This window comes from Hoplias malabaricus, chromosome 14 (assembly GCF_029633855.1).
Source record: "Hoplias malabaricus isolate fHopMal1 chromosome 14, fHopMal1.hap1, whole genome shotgun sequence".
NCBI lineage: Eukaryota > Metazoa > Chordata > Actinopteri > Characiformes > Erythrinidae > Hoplias > Hoplias malabaricus.
This window is the reverse complement of record NC_089813.1, coordinates 34,306,358-34,326,297: the sequence shown is the minus strand read 5'-3', so window position 1 is coordinate 34,326,297 and position 19,940 is coordinate 34,306,358. Positions and strand designations below refer to the sequence as shown.

General features: G+C 37.3%; 4 protein-coding genes across 5 annotated transcripts; 2 read left to right on the top strand and 2 right to left on the bottom strand.

Moving 5' to 3' along the window:
* Positions 1-543: 543 nt before the first annotated feature.
* Positions 544-12,249, bottom strand: ercc8 (excision repair cross-complementation group 8). The gene is made up of 12 exons (XM_066643383.1): positions 11,769-12,249; positions 10,724-10,819; positions 9,829-9,930; positions 9,416-9,539; positions 9,054-9,135; positions 7,202-7,270; positions 6,789-6,855; positions 4,772-4,875; positions 3,982-4,106; positions 3,130-3,327; positions 2,509-2,604; positions 544-892 (listed from the first exon to the last, which is right to left on the bottom strand). Exons 1-12 carry the CDS (start codon positions 11,843-11,845, stop codon positions 830-832), a joined length of 1,203 nt encoding a protein of 400 aa, XP_066499480.1. The 5' UTR covers positions 11,846-12,249; the 3' UTR covers positions 544-829.
* ndufaf2 (NADH:ubiquinone oxidoreductase complex assembly factor 2) lies at positions 12,179-14,153 on the top strand. Its single transcript, XM_066643385.1, has 4 exons — positions 12,179-12,410; positions 13,386-13,475; positions 13,584-13,624; positions 13,739-14,153. Exons 1-4 carry the CDS (start codon positions 12,296-12,298, stop codon positions 13,976-13,978), a joined length of 486 nt encoding a protein of 161 aa, XP_066499482.1. The 5' UTR covers positions 12,179-12,295; the 3' UTR covers positions 13,979-14,153.
* A 100-nt stretch (positions 14,154-14,253) lies between these two features.
* Positions 14,254-15,865, bottom strand: smim15 (small integral membrane protein 15). Of its 2 annotated transcripts, none has more exons than XM_066643387.1 (2): positions 15,711-15,816; positions 14,254-15,034 (listed from the first exon to the last, which is right to left on the bottom strand). In XM_066643387.1, exon 2 carries the CDS (start codon positions 15,003-15,005, stop codon positions 14,778-14,780), a length of 228 nt encoding a protein of 75 aa, XP_066499484.1. In that variant the 5' UTR covers positions 15,006-15,034; positions 15,711-15,816; the 3' UTR covers positions 14,254-14,777. The 2 variants fall into 2 exon arrangements, with proteins under 2 accessions (XP_066499484.1, XP_066499483.1); XM_066643386.1 differs by having other exon boundaries at positions 14,261-15,034; positions 15,718-15,865.
* Positions 15,866-16,010: 145 nt separating this feature from the next.
* On the top strand, positions 16,011-19,898 carry LOC136665703 (transmembrane protein 252-like). The gene is made up of 3 exons (XM_066643384.1): positions 16,011-16,115; positions 18,103-18,395; positions 19,319-19,898. The coding sequence occupies exons 2-3, from the start codon at positions 18,121-18,123 to the stop codon at positions 19,635-19,637; spliced, it is 594 nt and encodes a 197-aa protein (XP_066499481.1). The 5' UTR covers positions 16,011-16,115; positions 18,103-18,120; the 3' UTR covers positions 19,638-19,898.
* Positions 19,899-19,940: the final 42 nt, after the last annotated feature.

Sequence of the window (19,940 nt, the reverse complement as noted above, 5' to 3'; positions counted from 1 at the left end):
GGTGTCTAAACTTAGACGGGCGACTGTGATTGGTCCATCGACGAGTCAGCGCTTCAGCTTATTTGTGAATCCATAGAACACAACGACAGGTAATAAACTCCAGAGCAGAGGTGAGCAGAAACTAGCACTAGTCTTTTTACCAGGAGAGAACAGAGTGATACTGACTGAAATAAATGTGCTGATAGATACAATAAGTCCCACTTAAGGTCTAGAAGATTCTTAAAGCAGCTTTTTACTTGGATAATGTTTAATTCATTTAAATCAAGTCACTATTGTACCTTAATGACAAAACTTGCCTAAATATGAATTTAACCCCCCACCCCACTAGGTCTCAGTTATAAAACACACTTTAAATTTTACTGTAATATCTGTAACACACTATAAATGATTTTTTGCTTTTTGGGGGAGGAAATTTTAAACATCATTGCTTTACTTGAAACTACAGATGAAATTACCAAAAAGAAAATTACCACAATTGTGAGCTTTTTACAGATTTATTCCTTGCTACATTTGGAAACACAGCAAGAGACATAGGATATTTATTTTTTTTTAAAAAAAAGGTTTATTTGAGGAAACAATACAAAAAATCATCATCATCAGTGAATATGTACATCTTACACCCCTCTCATTGTACATTGTGCAGTCCATGCTGGACAAAGTTAAGACTTAGTAGAGGTGTGGTCATTGCACCTGGCCACACCATGCAAATGAATGTGGACACTGCAGATACTGTATCTGACTTCTGACTGCACGTTCCTTTTATATAGGACAGGAGTGCCCAGACCCCTCAACGTTTCTGGATATGTGGCCATACTTGAAATTTCCATTTTTAATCTTCGTCACTGCTCCAGGCATCTTCAAAAGCTGGATTAACTGCTGCTTGGGCCCCACCCTGTGAAGAAATGTTATTAGTCGGCTGCTAAATATTCAACATGGAAGATGTTTTCCTGTGTATTTTTTTATGTTACTCACTGACCAGAGTTGAATGCTTCCAAATAATGAAAACAACCTGAAAACAGTTTATAATTATTTCTGTGTGTCTGAGTTGTAAATATTTTTTAAAGCAGAACCAGTGCAGCAGGACCTGCTGGATTGCTCCAGAGATCTTAACTCTTTGCCTGAGGTATAGAGAGGAAAAGTGAACTGTGAAGTATGTACCTTAACGATTTGTTCATCTGTTGGGGTGTCCCTGTGCGTCATCACTGACAACTACAATCTGAGTAGGATCTAAACTGGGGTATGTTTTCACAGTAAAGCATACAGTGGTGTGAAAAACGTAATCCCTCTTTTTTTATTTATTTATTCTAATAGGACATAATCCTCTCAGTCCTATTCCTGTCACAAGGAAAATTGTTCAATACATTTTTTTGAGAGTTAAAGATGAAACATTCATAAATGTTCCATGAAGCTGGTTATGCACACAGTCACACAGCTTCAGGGTCCTGGAGTTCTGGGTTCGAGCCCTGCTCAGGGTGACTGTCTGTGAAGAGTTTGGTGTCCAAAAATACATGCAGGTAAGTGGATTGGCTTCTCAAAAAGTGTCCGTAGGTGTGAATGTGTGAGTATGTGTCGCCCTGGGAAGGACTGGCGCCCCCTCCAGGGTGTGTTCCTGCCTTGAGCCCAGTGATTCCGGGTAGGCACCAGACCCACCACGACATTGAACTGGATAAGTGGTTACACACACAAACCAATGCCCATGAGAAGCACAATTGTTCAAAATAATCAGTGCATATCGTCTCTGTCCACTGACAACAGATATCTCCAAATATATAAACTTTACAGAAGAAGGAAAAAACGTTATAATTCTCAGTGGAAGGCATTTCTATTTGTCAGTTCATCACAAAATGTTCACACAATGTGAAGGACAGTTGTGTTCACGTGATGTAGTAAACCTAAAATCCACAAAAATGAAGATATATGTTTTTAATTGGACAGTACCGATATGCTGTATACAATGACTATATCCTACATTCAACATGTTCATACAGATTAGCTCACTGTAGCTCTCAAGGGAATAGTTTCTGATTTATCCACTGCTCTCCTGTGTGCATCCTCCAGCCTAGTCTGCAGAGTGTTTATCGCTTTATAACACATTTTAAAGCTTTATGTAAATGTGTAATAGTAATCACAGACTCTTTAAGGGCAACATTCTTTCAACAGTCATTTGTTTGTCTCCTTAAAAGGTTAGAAACTTCTGTCCCCAGGAGTTTATCCACTTTTGCTTCTATTGAATACATTTGTAACAGGAGACAGTAGATGAAAGTGCCTGATGCTCAACATAGAATACACCTCTACTTTTACAATACATATTTTTTAAACAGGTTCTAGGAAACTATTAAAGGTTAAAGGTAGTTCACTGTTATTATGTATGTGTGGAGACTAGCTTGTTCTGTTTGGTGGGTTGTGATGTCATAACAAAAAAGAGCTGGAAATGTAGAGACCACTTTGTTTATGTAAGTGATTAGTTAAGATATAATGGGCTGCTTTCTTTTCTACCAGGTGTCCTACCTTTACAGAACCAGACCCTTCTTCCTCAGTGTCAGACTGACGTAGCACAGGAACCCACGCCAAGATGTTACAGTCCTTCCCACCACTATAAAGCTCCTGAGGACCACACACACACACACACACACACACACACACAAGAGACATACAGGAATAATGAGTGAGTGTTCTCTCAGATACGAATTTGGTTACAGTGTCTTTGTACAACGTAATCCCTCAAGACTCGTTGCTAATTTGATTTCAGGGGAAAGGGCAGACATCCCAAAAACTGGTATAAGAGGTGGAGTCTGGAAACCACTGGTACAGGTCTAAGGTTTAACAGAAACTGTTACCTGATATTCAATGCGGTAAACAAACAAAGGGGTAGTAGGTGATATATAAAAGCTTTTTAGGAATCTATTCTATTACTCTTTCATTTCCCTAGCTCTTAACAATTATCAGGCTGTACTTCAGCAATAGTCTGGAACATTTAATACATGTTAATTAAAGTGGCTTACTGTGAAAGCTCAGAACTAATGATAAGTGTGAAATATGTTTAAAACAAACAGTATTTCATTGTGCAATTCTCACTAAAATTTAGAAATTATTTATTCATTAATTCACTCCAATATTGTATAATGTTACCTGATAGTCGGAGTGGAATTCACAGCAATCTACATTATTGTAATGTCCCCTCAGCATGGTGACCATTTCACCAGTGTGAAGCCCATACACTGCAATGGAGCTACCACATGGCACAAAGACAAAATCTGGGTTGCAGCCTCTTGACACGGTGAACTTCACGCCTTTACGGCTTTCGTTAACCACCTTCCCATAGTTTACCTTAAAAAAAATGGTAGGAACATATGTTAATTCCTGTAGCTTTTACATGACACTTCTAAAGAACACAATACTTATCACACCATTTTGAGGAAAAGTTGGAACAGAAACAATGCAGTTGTAGTCCAACATTAGTAAATGCTTTAAACTATGATAAACATTTTTTTAAGGTTTTACATGTTACACATGTCTATATCAACAGTAAACTGGACCAGTTCTGTTCCCTGTGAACATTTCAGTAAGTTAGATGAGGATGCACATCTTTCCACATCTTTCACATCCACGCTAGCCTGGGAGAGGGGGCATCCTACTCACCCAAAAGAGCAAATTCATCTCTGCCTGAGACGGCTGAAGAAGAATCACCTGGAGTCAAATGTTCGAAAGTGACAGGGCCAAGGCCCATTCAATATGAATATTATCTTTGCAAAGAGACAAGCACAAAGAAAGATGCTTTCTCCACTGCCAAAGAATGACCAACTCTTAAACGCCCTGTGGAAACGCATTGTTTTGTCCCGAGACATGAAGGGACAACATATATTTTACTAACCTCCTTATTTAGGCAAGTTCAAAAGAACACATAAAAAGGTTTAGCCTGCAGTTTCCTAGCTGCAAATTGTATTTTAACTTTAAGCAAAGCCCACGTGATTCACAGCCTACCAGTGTGTTTTCGCCTGTGGCACTGTTCCACATCCGCATTCGATCGTCTGTGCCTGTTGTCAGGAGGTAAAGGCCGTCGTCAGTAAAGCACAGACCATTTACACGCCCATCATGAGCTGTGTTCACTGGGGAGGTTACAGAAAGAATGCAAATAATATTATTAGGAATGTTCCACTAAAACTAATGAACTGAATTCACATTTTTGGGGAAACAAAATGGTAATCATCTGTTTATAAATATACACTTTCTAAATATCATACGTTGCAACAGCAAAAACAATAATGGTCCATAACATGCAAAATCCTATTTTTTATGTAATATAATATGTAAACATTGAGTAGGTTTTAGAATACACCATCTTTCCCATTTTCATATTTGGAAACTAATCTTCACACAACATATACACTTCACCAATTCAGCCAAGACTAGTATCAGTCCCTTCCATTTACACAGACATTTTCTGAGTGTTCAACCTCAGGCTGTTATTTGAACTATTTCAGCAGTAGATCATCTTCAGTATGAAACTGTTACCTGAATTATTACCTGACAAGGAACATAACATCTTGCCAAGTATGTAAAACATACAGATTTTTTTCTAAATGTGCCATTGACATTGACATTGACATGATTGAAGGATATGCATTGTCAGACATGTTGTTTAAACATTCAGCTTGTATTATTAAAATCCTGGACAATTTTGATTGGCAAAACTTTCTTAAAACATCTAAAGACCTTAAAAAACAGTATATATAGTTAATCAGTACATGATAACTTTAATTATTGAGCGCACCTGTTTCAGAAGAGGCTTTCGATTTGTCCCCGTTGTGCTGGTCTAAAGTAAATAGGCTTCCAGAGGCACGCCTCACATCCCATACACGCACCCTGCTATCAGTGCTGAGGTAAAGACACATGACATAAAAAACATAAGCCAAAATTTCAATGTAATCTATTCTCATATTCATGTAATACGCAAAAAAATTAATAAAAATAATTAATAATAATTGCTGAAATCTTGCAGTAACATGCTGCCGTGTTTGTTTAATTGTTTTTCAAACAGGCCTAGTCTCAAGGGATAAATTAGGCATTAGAGCAGGTGAGCTCCTTAACCACCTCACAGGCTGAGGGTGCACATTATTTCAGCAGCGTTCAGCAAATTAAAAAGAACATTTATTTTTATTTGACAAAAGTACAAAGATTCCCAACATTTTCTCTGATCACCTTGAAGATGTTTTGTAAACATAAACATGTTTTGAAATTGATGCTGCAGTACACTTCAAGAAAGATGGGATAATATAGTACAATAACAGTAAAATATTTATAGATAATTCATGTCACTGTATAAAAAAATAAAAAAGGGCAATCACCAAAGTTTTGCAGAAAAATGTTATGCCAAACTTCATGAAAGAATTCTCAAATAGTACAAAATGTATTTTTTTTTTATGTAAGAATCCAAAGACACTAGGTATTTTATCATCAACTATACTTAATATTATACAGGAAATCTGGAGAAATTGCAGTTCCTGTACGGTAAGGCTAGACACCAATGTTAAATAAGCATGACCTTTTAGCCCTCAGATGGCACTGCTAAGAAACTGTCATGCTACACTAATAAATATAGCCACATGGGCTTGGGAGTGCTTCAAAAAATGAAGTCCAATACTGCATCAAAAATAAAAATACAACCTGAAACAACAAAAATGCAACCTGAAAGCAATACTTCAATGCCATGCAGAACTACGAACAACTTTTCGGTGCCAAAGTTAATTTCAGATTGTCCAAATGTCAACAGAAACATCAAATATTTTCAGATTTTGTTTAATGAATGTAAAATATTCAGTGTCCACAAAAGGGACCATCCAGATTGTTAAAAGAAATATATGTAAATGCCAACATCTCTCATGGTATGGGATGTGCATCTGTGAACACAGCATAGGTGACTTGCATGTAAGAAAATTTCCACTTATGTGGAGGCAAACACTGGGCTTTTATTAAGACAAATGCTGTCATCAGGTTGACGTCTTTTCCTGGGAAGTCCATGGTTATTTCAGCTACAACAACTTGGCTTCAAAGACACTTCATAGATTTAATGTGCGTGACTGACTTGCCTGTAGTCCAGATCTGTCTCCTATAAAGCATCAGGAAGAGGGGAATCAATAATTACCAAAGACTGTCGAGCAGCTGACGTCTTGTGGGAAGCCAAAATTAAGTTTAAGTCTAATTAAGTTTGTTTTGTTTCTCAGGGCCCACAGTGTAAATGCACAAATAATATTGTATGAATATCTTCCCAAATAAATGTCTCATAATAAATGCATTCACCAGTATTGCTTTCCTCTGGATGTAGAAGGGACAGTTCTAAAATGGGTAAAGCTTACATGAGCTTTACCCTGACCAATCACAAATTAACTTTGCTCCACCCTCTTTTGAGTCTGAGCAACCTCACATTTGAGCTGGCAGCAATTCCAAGCTTCACACTCATCTCAAAGCTCACACTAAGTAAAACCTCTACTCGTTTCAAGGTTCACACAATTGAAAGTAAAAATCTAAAAATAAATAAGTAAATATAAATCTTATTTCTGGGTTGTGTTTTCTATTTAGACATTGTTGACTTTTTAAACATAACACCAAGTTTAGTATTAGAAAAAAGAATTCAACATTATCAAACTCCCAGAGATGTTCTCATTTCCTCAGTGAATAAATGGTGTAACTAAAAGGAAAGGTGATATAATACAGTGTAAAATATGATTCTTTGACAATTGTTTTGGAGTGTATTGCATGATCTGGGTTTCTGTGTGAGTGACAAAACTTACCTAGCAGTGGCCAGGATGTGCTCATAACGTGGGGACCATCGCACAGAAAGAACCTCCCCTCTGTGACCTGAACAAAGACAAATTGTAAGTAAAAGAGACTATATTACTTTTGCAAGTGTTTCACAAGATTTAATTATTAATGTTGATAGGACAATGCTGAAAAACAAACTTTCTGCGTGGACGAACTTTTTAAATATCAGTATGATGTTAGGTCTACAAATAAAGTATAAGGGTCAATGTGTTCTTCAATAATTTTTATTATTTTTATTATTATTTTAGTAGTAGTAGTAATAGCAGTAGGGGTAGTGCATATAATATTTTCAGTGCGGATATAATTAATATATGCACAAAGGTGGTAATATATAATACCCACTTTTGCTGTGCTCCTTCCAGCATTGGAATGCATTACTCACCCTGCAGTGTGTGAATACGAGAGCCCGACTTCAGGTCACAGAGCTGGACTTTAGGGTCTTTGGTACCAACTGTAAACACATAACAATTAAGAGTAGTCATTCAAACATCATAAACACACTCAATACTAACAGACAAACCTTTAGAGGTACCCTGAATGTACCAAAGTGGGATATGTACAGTTCATTTTGCTAATACCAATATACTGACAGCTTCATATACATTTAAGCATTTTGGTCAAAATGATGAATGAGAGGTAAACAAGAATAAACAACCTGCATAATGGATATGTAATAATCACACTTGTGTAATTAGCATAACAAATACATGCTTGCAACATCACACCTATCGGAAGCAAAATAGGACCCATTGTTTTCACTTATTCGATTGGCATCTTTGTTTTAAAAACCAAACCTGTTAGTCATCTAGTTTCTTGTAGATAACAGATATGAATCAAGGCAGTTTAAAAATGATGTATATAAGCTGAAACTACAGTTTTGTTTTGTTTTTTTAATGAAACAGATGTAATTCTAGGACTGACACCTATTATCTGTGTAGAAAACCACCTCTCTGTGTCAGTGAAATTTGGGAAGTTATTAAGTAATGCTGCAGGTCATGCTCAGTTTGTTAATGAGGCATTGACCTGTCAGAAAATGAAAAGAGGAAAAGATGAGGAAAGGAAAATTAAATAGTGATTTTGTTTGTGAGTGAGTGTGGACAAGGGAAATGACGAGTGTGATGTAGAGATTACAGCAAACATGAGATAATCATTTAGAGACAAAGGTGTGGGGTAGAGAGAGATATGAAGCTATGAAGTATACAAGGTTACTAGCTCTTCCTGCTCTGGTATGGATGGTGGTGACTAAATTCCGTTCATGGTTTGTATCTTCAAGGCATTCTTTCTTTCTTGTTGCACAGGAAGAGACCAAGCACAATTAAATGCATATTTTTAAATGGTCTATATTCTACATTTTATTCTTTTATTTTCATTTTTCTCTGAGATTATATAAATTACTTCTGTTCTAACTCACTATATTTTTCCTGAGCAGTCTCGGATGAAACAATCTTTATAGCTTTTGTTAATGTGCATAGCTAAACTGCTGTAGGCTCATCGGATATTCCATCCATCCATTATCTGTAACCGCTTATCCAATTTAGGGTCGCGGGGGGTCCAGGGCCTACCTGGAATCATCGGGCGCAAGGCGGGAATACACCCTGGAGGGGACGCCAGTCCTTCACAGGGCAACACAGACACACACACATTCACTCACACACTCACACCTACGGACACTTTCGAGTCGCCAATCCACCTGCAACGTGTGTTTTTTTTTTGGACTGTGGGAGGAAACCGGAGCACCCGGAGGAAACCCACGCGGACACGGGGAGAACACACCAACTCCTCACAGACAGTCACCCGGAGCGGGAATCGAACCCACAACCTCCAGGCCCCTGGAGCTGTGTGACTGCGACACTACCTGCTGCGCCACCGTGCCGCCCTCTCATCGGATATTAATGCTACTAATTATGTAATATCAACAAAAATAATTTTGTTGACTGACAATTACAAGTCAGCACTGACAATTATCTTAAGATTTCCTGTCTCTTTGTCTTAAGCTGCATACTTATTGACAACATTGAAGTTATGCTGAGAAAGAATGGGGTAGTGCTGATGTTGTGAGTTGTACTTTAGCATGTTCCAAATAATAATTATAGTATTCTTTTTTGTTAGTTTTTTTAGTTTTATCAGCTGTTGATGCTCAGATTTAGGAAAACAACAAGCAGACACACAGAATATAATAAATGCAAATGAGTGCATAATTTAAACCAAAAGTATAAAACACTGAATGAACATACCTGCTATAAGACTGTGTTTACGAGCAACAGGAGACATATGGTGGCAGTATACATTCCCTTCAAACTGGAACACTTCAGCAGGCTATTTGGATACAATGCAAATGTTAAATCAAACACTACAATCCTCATTATTCACAGGCTGAATATATGTGCCACTGTATGAACTGAAAGCCAGCATCTTGATGGAAATATAATATGTTGTGTGGTGCATAATTTTACAATTTTAGAATGTTCCACTCGGCCAAAGGAGAGTGTAAGTTTGTGGGTCTATGTTGGTTTGCATAAGATACAATGCAAAGGTAGCATGCAAAATACTGGCAGTTAGTAGATAGAGACGGTACATTTAAAAAGATGAATCAGACCTTTAATGTTTCTGTATCCCACACTTTCATGGTTTTGTCAAAAGAGCTGGATACAAACATGCCAGTGTCATGAGGGTACCACTGGACTGTCTCCACACTGAACTTGTGCACATATCGACTTGACCTAAAAGAGAAACACACAAACACAAAAACAACAGTTGGTATCACTGAGAAGCATACATTCTTTGAAAAAAAAAATATTTAAAAAGGTAACATTACTAGAATATTTCTTTAATTATGAAATATCCCATCACAAAATGCTTTTCTAAATTCAAGCTTTCCTACATCATATTTCATCTTTGTTTAGTTAATATTCACAGGACAACTTACAGGTGAGACGCGGTTTTTCTTATTTAGGAAAATACTGGCACCTACTGATCATTGGTCAAAAGACACATGCACAGGAGACTAACCTGCCCACAGTGCAAACTGCTTTGCAAGTGTAATGAGATTTCTTGCTGTTGTTTTCCAGGTCATAAATCACAATTACTCCATCTGAACCTCCCGATAACATACTGTAAATCAGAAATGTGGTTGTAAGAGGCTCACTCACTGATAACCATTGTAACCATTGAAAATAAGTATAACATTCCAATGCTGTATTTAAAAAAAAGAGAAAAAAATCATCTGTGTATCAGAGAGTAATATTTAATTGAAAATAGAATCATAATACTTTAAAAATCACAAATCTTAATATTACAGAAAAATAGAATCACAATATAAGAAATTAACATTATGAAGGAAAGCGAATTAGCTGTGTCTTAATAGTCAGTGGTATTCTAGGACCAGAGCTGAGAAACTATGTACTAAATGTTATGTATAGGAGGGTCTAGGCACAGTTTGAGTCAGTTTGATCATACCAGTGTTTTCTGATTCAGACAATCACATACAGGGTGGGCCATTTATATGGACACACCTTAATAAAATGGTAATGGTTGGTGATATTAACTTCCTGTTTGTTGCACATTAGTATATGGGAGGGGGAATACTTTTCAAGATGGGTGGTGACCATGTTTGTCATTTTGAAGTCGGCCATTTTGGATCCAACTTTTGTTTTTTCAATGGGAAGAGGGTCTTGTGTCACATCAAACTTATTGGGAATTTCACAAGAAAATAAATGGTGTGATTGTTTTTAATGTAACTTTACTCTTACATGAGTTATTTCCAAGTTTCACAAACTGGAAGTTAATATAACCAGCTATTCCCATTTTATTAAGGTGTATCCATATAAATGGCCCACCCCGTATATTTTCAATGCACATTAAAATAACTGACAAAATATAAGTCATAGCAAGACACATGACTTACTATCTCCTTTCAATCACTTCAATGTCAATAGTGTTTATTCCATTCCCATGAATTCGCTCCACATCTCTGTCATGATTTAACTCCAAACTTAGTACCCTAAAAAAGTAAACAATATTGATGTTAGAAGGACCATCATCAAAATAACGTAAACAGAGTTATGATGGCTAAGACAGACTGAAGTGGATTGGTTTAAAAAACCCTGCCTGGACAAAAAAAATTCAAGCTGTTGCTCGGCATGCTATGTTAGCCCACACCTTGATCTTCAATGATAAGGACCCCCTCAGACCAACACAAAGCAGGTATGATTAGGGTGGTGGTTCATTCTCACTGGTGCAGTGACACTGATGTGGTCCTGGTGCGAGTGGATTTGACACATCAGTGGTGCTGGTGTTTTTATACACAGTGTTCCCATACTGTCCACTCTATTACACTCTCCTAACTTGTTGGTCCACTTTTAGATATCAAGGCAGAGACAATAGCTCATCTGTTGCTGCACAGTTTGTGTTGGTCATCTTTTTTGTCAGTGTAAAATGGATACACATTAGACGGGCCCACAGTATGACTGGAATATTTTGGTTGGTGTAGTTTTCTGAACCAGCAACACTGCTGTCTGATCCACTCATACCAATGCAACACACAACCACGATCTCATTGATCTGTACATGGTCTGTGCTGGTCCTGTTTGGGGTCCAGACTATCGAAGAATAGTTATAAAAATAGACTGAAAAGTTTCAATCAATGTATGCACAGCAAAAAAATGGATGACAGTCTTTAATTGTAGAACTATGAAGTGCCCTTACATTGTAAAGTTGAGCTGATAAAAGGACAATGAAGTTGTGTAGTTTATTTAGAAAAAATATCTTTAAATTGAGACTTTAAACATACTGTGTTTTAAAGAACACTTATACGTAATAGGAACACAGTATTTTTACTTTACAGCTTCAAAATCATTGTGATATTCCAATGAGGGAGAACAGAACAATTTAAGGATTAGACAGGGCATCATAAAGCGTCTGAATGAAAATGCAATAAGTTCAAAATGTACCTCCTGGTCGACTCTGCTCGTCTCAGGCGAACTGGATCGTCCAGACCCGTCTGTCGAGCGGCGAGGAAACTGAGCATGTTTCAGTATATTAATCCACAGCCCGGACATTTAACAATTATTTACAGTTCACATTCTGAAGTATTTTATCCTGAACATGTGTGAGGAGGTGTTCCCTGGGGTTCTGAACGCTCCCCAGTGTAGCGATGATGTTTAAAATACTCATTAAAATAATATTAATATCAAAAATGTTTAACTGATTTTAAAGCAGCTTCAGTTTTGATGGTTTTACTCATTGTTTGGTTGCTGGAGCATGAAAGCTGACATGTTGGGGACGTCTGTAAACATAACTATAACGCGAGTTGTGATTGGTCAGAGTAGTTCCAAGAGCCAATCATATTAAGTGTTCTTTTGTTCCGCTAGAGGTTAGAAACACTTACACCACTGTGGAGTGCTAGCGTACCACCGCTTACATCGAGCAGCCAAAGTCAAACCTTTGCCATTAGAAATTGCTCTTAACCTTGGTCAGAATGAGCCGTTTATCCTCTCTGCTGCGGAGGACCTTCGGAGTTGTGAAAGAACACGTAGGAACTGACCATTTCGGGAATAAATATTACTACGTCCCCGAACAGAAGACATGGACAGGTTAGTTAAACACTCTGACCTAGGTTCAGTTCTTCGGCTCCCCCAGCTTATTAGAAATGGGATTTCAGTCTTTCTAATAGTATTGTAAACACCGTCCTGGTTCTCTCTGTCTGTTCCAATTATTAAAGTTTTATGTCATTATTTTCTAGGATTGAGAGATAAAGGTTTTACTAGGATTGCTGCCATGGATACCTGCAGGGCATTGGAGTTATCAGTGCCTTAATTTAGGGTACTTCCAATGAAAAATTCTGCACAAATCAAATTAATAAAGACTATTTATTATATTCGCCCTCCAACCATTCATTAAACCCCTGAAATTAATTCCCGTTATTCAGAATTGCATTTTTAGAAGTTAGTTTCGAGCAAAATGCCTCAAAAGGGATTAATATATAACTCTAAATATTTGCCTACATTCAGCACACATTTATAAATTTGCAATTGATCCCCACCTCAGTCTCCAGCCAGCACCAAACCCACATGCAGATTTGGTCTCTTAAGTTTATGACATTAGCCTTTTTTGAAGATTGAAAGGGTCGTATAAGTAGACTACAAAGTAAAAAAAGGAATCATATCTAAAGCAATAATGCCTCTAAAAGTAATATCACAGTACATAGTAAGGTGCTGTTTTTGTTTGTACCAAGGTTGTTGCTATATGATGAGTGGAGAATTATGTGACCCTGATTCCTATCACCATCACTAAAGAAAATCAATCAGTCAATGTGTTTCTCTGTAAACTTTTGGTTTTACATCAAAACAACGTATATGAAATTGATTACTTCTCAGAGTTTGAGTCATGGAGGAGAATTTGGGGTTGTCTTTTAAATGTATGGTACATTATTTCATATTTTTGGTCATTTTTGTCTCTGCTCTTGTAGCTTGGCAAGGAGTTTGAATACATACTAAACAAGCTTTGAATAAAATACTTTTTTTTCCCCTTCAACTGTCGGGTAACATCTGTTTCCCTGTGAATTTAAGGACGAGTTGTTCGGGCAAGACGAATGGTTGAGGCCTTAAATCCAACAGAATTTGAATACTTGGAAGGAAACATTCCCTCTGAATGGGATGGTAATGATTCTGGCTTAATATGACCTTTGTGTTGTGAGAATTCACATGATTGAATGATGACTGTATGCTTTTTTAGATTTTACTATTTTTTTCTTGCTGTTTTTGCAGCTTGGATTAGAGGTAGACGCAAGGATCCACCCACTATAGAGGTAGGTTTTTTCATTTTTTTAAAGCAGTAATTAGAACATATGTTGATGCCCCTTATTATGTAGACTGATGACTGACAGTGATGCTTGTCTGTTGATCACCTTGTTTCTGTGAAGGAGTTGCTGAAGAACGAACGTTACAGAGAACATATAAAGATCAAAGCTCTGGAGGCTGAAGAGAAGGACATCACACTTCAAGCCAAAGAGTATGAGGAGGGACTAGTTGCTCGACCTTTGCAGACACAAATCAAAGGTCATGCTTCTGCTACACAGTTTGGACAGCCAGAAATCAGCGAAGATCCCATTAGCACTGCCAATACTTTCCAACCTGGATCCTGGGCACCTCCGAAAAAATAGGACTTACCTGACCTGACTAGTGCTCAAATTCAGGATTGTCACTTGACAGTCCTGGAAGACTGATGAATATGTTGCTCTTGGCTGTAACTTTAGCACTTCATTAAATGATGGAAATGCTGCAGTATGTAACTTTTATAAACTTTTATAAAAAAGCAAGCATTCACAGATGTCTTGTGGAAATGTTAGTGTGTGTGTGTTGTAAATGAATATTAATCAATCCTCTGCCAACAATTTCCTATAAACTTTAATTGAAATCAGTTTTCAAATTTAGTAAGAAACAGGAATTCAGATGCTCAAGCGGGGTTTTATGCATTTTGTTGCTAGAGTGGCCTAGATAGTGATTTATCAGGAAAACACAAATGAAGCTGCATGTGGTTGTTCTGTGCAGCTTATTTAAAAATAAGTTCATAAACTTATGTATATAGTGCTTGTTTATATACTTCCGGCTAGTAATTTTGAAGCATTTCATTAGTGTTAGAGCCACAGCAAGCTTGATATGAACTTAAGGTTGTAGGGTTTTTTTTTAGTAATAAGAACAAGACATTTTGTGGATTTGTGGAAAACATAAAAAAAATAATTGGAATGAATGAGTGAGGCAATCGCAACATGTTACTGCAGTGCATTTTCCTAGAAAATCACAGCAGTCCAGCCATTGAGTACTTGATTAATCAGTCCAGACGCCATGCACTCTTCAAGAGCTTGATAAGCCCACTGTTAAGCCCTGAATCACCCTGGCACAGCAGAGAATGGGGCTCTGTTCGACATGGGAACACATGTATTGATCCCATGAGATTTCAGTTCAATCTTTCTTGGCTCTCTTGGCCTTTGCTATGTTCTCCTTTCTCCTCTTCTTCTTTTTCTGGTCACGGTCCCTGACCTCAATCATCTTCGCAAGTTTCCAGGAAAGCAAAGCACTGGCAATGAAGAGCGGTGTCAAGGCCAGAATGACAGTCGCAAGGAATCCATAGGGGTCTCTGGCTGCCCACTCCACAACATACTCTGCCCAGGCTTTGGGATCAATCATCATCTGATGAATGTGGACCTTCAATGAAAATGCTGTGAGTTGAATAAAGATAATCAGTTATTAATTACATAGTAAAACACATTTGTAGTGTGCCCTACGGCAAACATTTACAAATTTCTGTATAACATTGGCATATGTTATAATGTTTATATTATTTCTGAACATGATCATGATTTATACACACACACACACACACACACATCAGGGCGGGGGAACATCTGGGTTAATAATCTCAGGTCACAGAACATTCATGATGACCATTTCCGGGACACCTTGCCTTACGTTAAAATCTCACCATCTAAGATTTGTCAGACAGCTACTGATGATTGACCAACATGTTACAAATGTGAAAAGTATAAACGGGCTCTAGGGATACTAAAAGCTGAAAATAAACCGAGGAACTCAAGCAGCGAACGTTAACTCGCTACACACACGACATATTCTGAAAGAAATATGGTTGCTCAGCTTCTCAAAATTCAGTGAAGTTTATTAACAATGTTTCACAGATCACGAATCTTTCCCAGGGTTCTGTAAACCCACTAACATTTACAAATTTCACTGAGCGCTGACATTAGCGTGAGCTAATTATTTTTTTTTTCTCGAATTAAATACGGTTTACTGCGGTTTCCTTCTCGGTCTAGTATCACCGAACACTTCCGAAATGGAGCCAAAAAAGTAAAATAATAGCCATAATTTAAAGAGACATACCACTGACCTGTGGAATAAGGAGCGCTGTTAATTTTAGGCTGGTTGCAGACGCGGCACCAAGCTCATTCAGCTACATTTACAATGAAGGCGGAAGTGAAACGGCAATCGGACACGCTGTGACTGCTGGGAGTTGTAGTTTTTCCAGACGCATGCAGATGCTTGTACTGTATTGTCCGCTGGAGGGCAATATGCTTGTAATATAGTGAGAAATGATTTTCCAATGCTGTCTCTGTCCAGCTCTCCGTTTCAGTTCAGTGGCCTATATCCTCCAGTTCACCCACTGCTCTGAGGGTAGAGCAGATTTATTTTGCGGCTAAATTCCAAGAGGCCAAAGAAGAAAGAAAGAGCCAAAATTAGAAAAAAAAAAAAAAAAAACGAAATATAGGACAACTTCCACTTATTTTTGTAAGTGTTTATTCTGTTTATACCCCGGTTGTTTAATTTTTTGTTTTTATTTCTGCTTAAAGGCTTGTCTGTAGATAAGTCGGAGTAATTTTTTAAATACAGTTTGTTTTAGATGTGTGCAACAAAATAACATTGTTCGTTATAAACAAGAACTGGACTCTGGACTCAATGTGTGGACACAACAGTGTAGTGTTTCTTTCAGTCCATAAATAAACACATCAAAATTTAGTAATATAATAATAATAATAATAATAACAATTTTATAAATATAAATAAAGTACATATTATAAATAGACATCCTACACAGAGACATTATTTTTACAAATTATATTTTGTATTTGATAACTATGACATACTTGGAACAACATTATGAAAATTTAAAACAAATTAAGATAATTGAAGCCATTATTTAAGCATTTTCCATGTAGAAGTTCAGATTTCTGTTCATCCTGTTTTTTGTTTTGTTTTGTTTTGTTTTTTACATATTTATGAATGTTTGCTGGTCATATATAAAATAGCTTTAAATTTAATTTTCTCAGATGGACAAAGACTTTTGTGTAACAATGTAAATCTTTTTATTATTACAAACATTTTCAAGCCCTTTGTTTTTTTGTGAAGTGGTTTTTTTATTTCTAGTTTATATCTGCATTCCCTATGTCCGTATTTTATAACCCCAACCCACCAAATTAAAACAAAAAACAAAAATACAAAGAAAACAAATTGTGATTTACTTGAATTGTGTTAAAACAGAAAGCTTACACTTTCTAAGTTTGAACTTGATCATAATAAATCCTCCTGTAGTTGTGAAGATAAAGGAAGGAACAGTGATTTAAAAAGATTAGAATATCATGATAAGGGCCATTAACCTTACCATAAACTCAGCATTCACGAGATAAGACCAGATAAACTGTTTCCCTGTGAAGACATCCAAATATGTGCCATTAATAAATCATTAACATTGGTTCATTCACAAGATTTCCACAATTAGTATGCAGTGACATATTTATAGCAGCAGAAAGCTTGTCATCACACAGACGTGCTGTACGCATGTTACGGTTACAGAAGTCACAGAAGCAGAATCATCAGCGCAGCCTTCTTGGTCAGTAGTGATGTTTATGAAGTAGCTGCATGTATTTAAAAATGATATGCAATTAATATGGCACTGAGTGACATACATACTGACATGATGCAGAAATCTTAAATAAAAATGCAGTCCCCTATACATTTTAATACACATATTAATGTGCATCAGAATGCACTTTTGGGAAGTCTGTTTATTCAAAGAGGACACCCAGGGCTTGGGGTAATGGCTAAACAAACTTCCGATTGCTAGTTAATCTCCCCTATGACTTGACTAAAGATTGCCTTTTCAGCAGGTCTACATTGGTACTGGATTTATAGCCTCCCTGGTTTATTAAATGACACACTTGTACATTTGAAGTGAAAAGTAATAAAACATTTATTCAAATGATTAACCATTTCAACACTGATAAGTCTAATTGAGGTACTAGACATGACCTTTGAATTTTTCCATGAGCTAAATCTTTTTCCACTGGCTCGGATGTGCTAAATACACGTAAGAAGTCAATTATCAGGTGATAGTCTCTGGATAATTAGCCAATGCCCTGTAGTGTCTAAGACTGTGTGTGGTCACTTTTATAGTGATGCAGTAAGTCTGCTGGCACGGAGCTGAAAATGAGGCGGAATACCAGACAAGGACATGGCCTTATGTTTTTACACAAGCCTTATCAGAGATGTTTTACACAAGCTTTATCACAACACGACTTCCTTTCAAACAATGGAATGCAATGGTGTGTGTTGCTTAATTCAGACTAATTAGACCTAGACCAGTCACTATAGCAACAGGTCAGAGAGGTCAAACTTCAGAGCTTATTAAGCCCTTGCCTAAAGCATCTCTGACTTAGATCTAAGTTGCTCCGGCACAGTAGCATCTCCTCATTTACTCATGCGTTTCACGGCTCTTCAGTTTGGCAGAACCTACACCATGAGCAAGAAGAAAAACCTACTGGCCGCTGCCCGTCTAGTGATGCCCACCATTGGCTTATGTCTCATCTGTGGGGGTGCTTACATCAAATCCATCCAAGGCGATGACATGCAGATGCTGAGGGATGTCATCACATTTTTCCTCATCGTCCTGGGCTTTGTCCTGCTTTTCATTGGAGTGCTGTGGTCCCTTGGACATGGAATGAAGAACGCGATGGTCAAGTGGTCTGGGAGGAGGACCCAAGACAATGAGGTCCATGTTTTTACTGTGGACAGGTAGGACTGGATTTTCCTGTTATTTTAGTAGATGTTCTTTTGATGTATGGGCAAAACTCATATTTCATATCTGCTTTACAAAGGCAAAGAATTCTGGCCAGTTGTAAACTTATCTGTATAAACAAATCTAAATCCAAAACTCAGACTCCTGAGATGAAATGCTCTAAACAACTACTCTAAACAATGGCACTGAAAGTGCAGATAACAAGGATATCACATTGATAATTCAGTGTAAATAAACATTGTTTTGATTACAGCAGTTCTCCTATTAGTTTCTTCTAGAAATGTGTTTGGAGTTAATGAGTTTTGGTCCTTGTACTAAGCAAAGAAAGACACACTAAAATGGTTGTCCATTGTAACCAGTAGTTTTCTCTCCATCAGATTGTATAAATTAACATTAAACAGGAGAAATTAGAACTCTCCTGATTGTTTTATTCATATTTTTATTGCAACATTCCATTGCAGTGCTGTAGTAAGGATACCGATTGATTCATTTGCATTGCAATTAATTTGATTTATTTTACATAAATATCATATTCACTTTGTTTATTATTGCAGTTTTACATTATTTGAATTTCCACTTACTTATTGGTTATTATACATTATCAGTTCTAGCATTGCCACCTTATTTGTTACTTTACTTAGATATGTCACTGGTTCGTTTTGTTATTGTCAAGTGGTCAATAACACGTTTTGTCGTTAGTGTGTGTAAGTTCATTTTATGTTTTGTCCTGTTAACTGGGGAGTTGTATTGTGCCTTGTGCTGGTTTTAGCAAAACGATTATCCTCAGTAAATCTCAATAAGATTTGTAGAATAGGACCAACTTGAATCAGTATGTTATTAAAAACAGTTATTATTTAAAGTGCTGGCTAATCATTTGAAGATGTCATTAATAATGCCATTGGTAATCTTTCTTCTTCAGGGCTACCTTCTATCCTCCATCATATGAAGAGTCTCAGGTCAGAGATAATGTTGGTGAGAGTGTGGACATATGGTGGCCAGGCGTAGCTCCTCCAGTTTACTCTGAGATCTGCTGCGAGACCAGCAATGAGGACTTCAGCCATGAGGAACCACCTTCCTATCAGCAAGCGATTCTCCAGAGCCAGGCCTTTATACAAAATCCATGCGCACCACCATACAGCACCGCAGAGCCTGTGGTAGCATCCCTTGACTCTGGACTGGTCTCTGAGAGTAGGCCACTGAGTGAGGGAAGGACTTCAGAAAGTTCAAGGCAGTTCTAGGGTCTTCTGCCTTAAGACCCGTTAGCTGCCCATGACTTTTAATCAAGTCCAAGAGGAACATCTCAACTCTGGAGGAATTCAGAAAACGTGTCACATTCTTGGATGACATCTGCAAGCTTCAAATTGAACCTCTCTGTCCATACACCTTTATTTAACTGTTTTTGTAAATAAGTTGTGAGTGTGAATATACTGTTAATAGTATTGTTTATTCACAACCCTTAGGTGCCTTTATTCTTAAGGGCGTGGAATAAGTAGGAACTTGAACAAAGTAATAACCTTCAGTGATAACAATATAGCTATGAC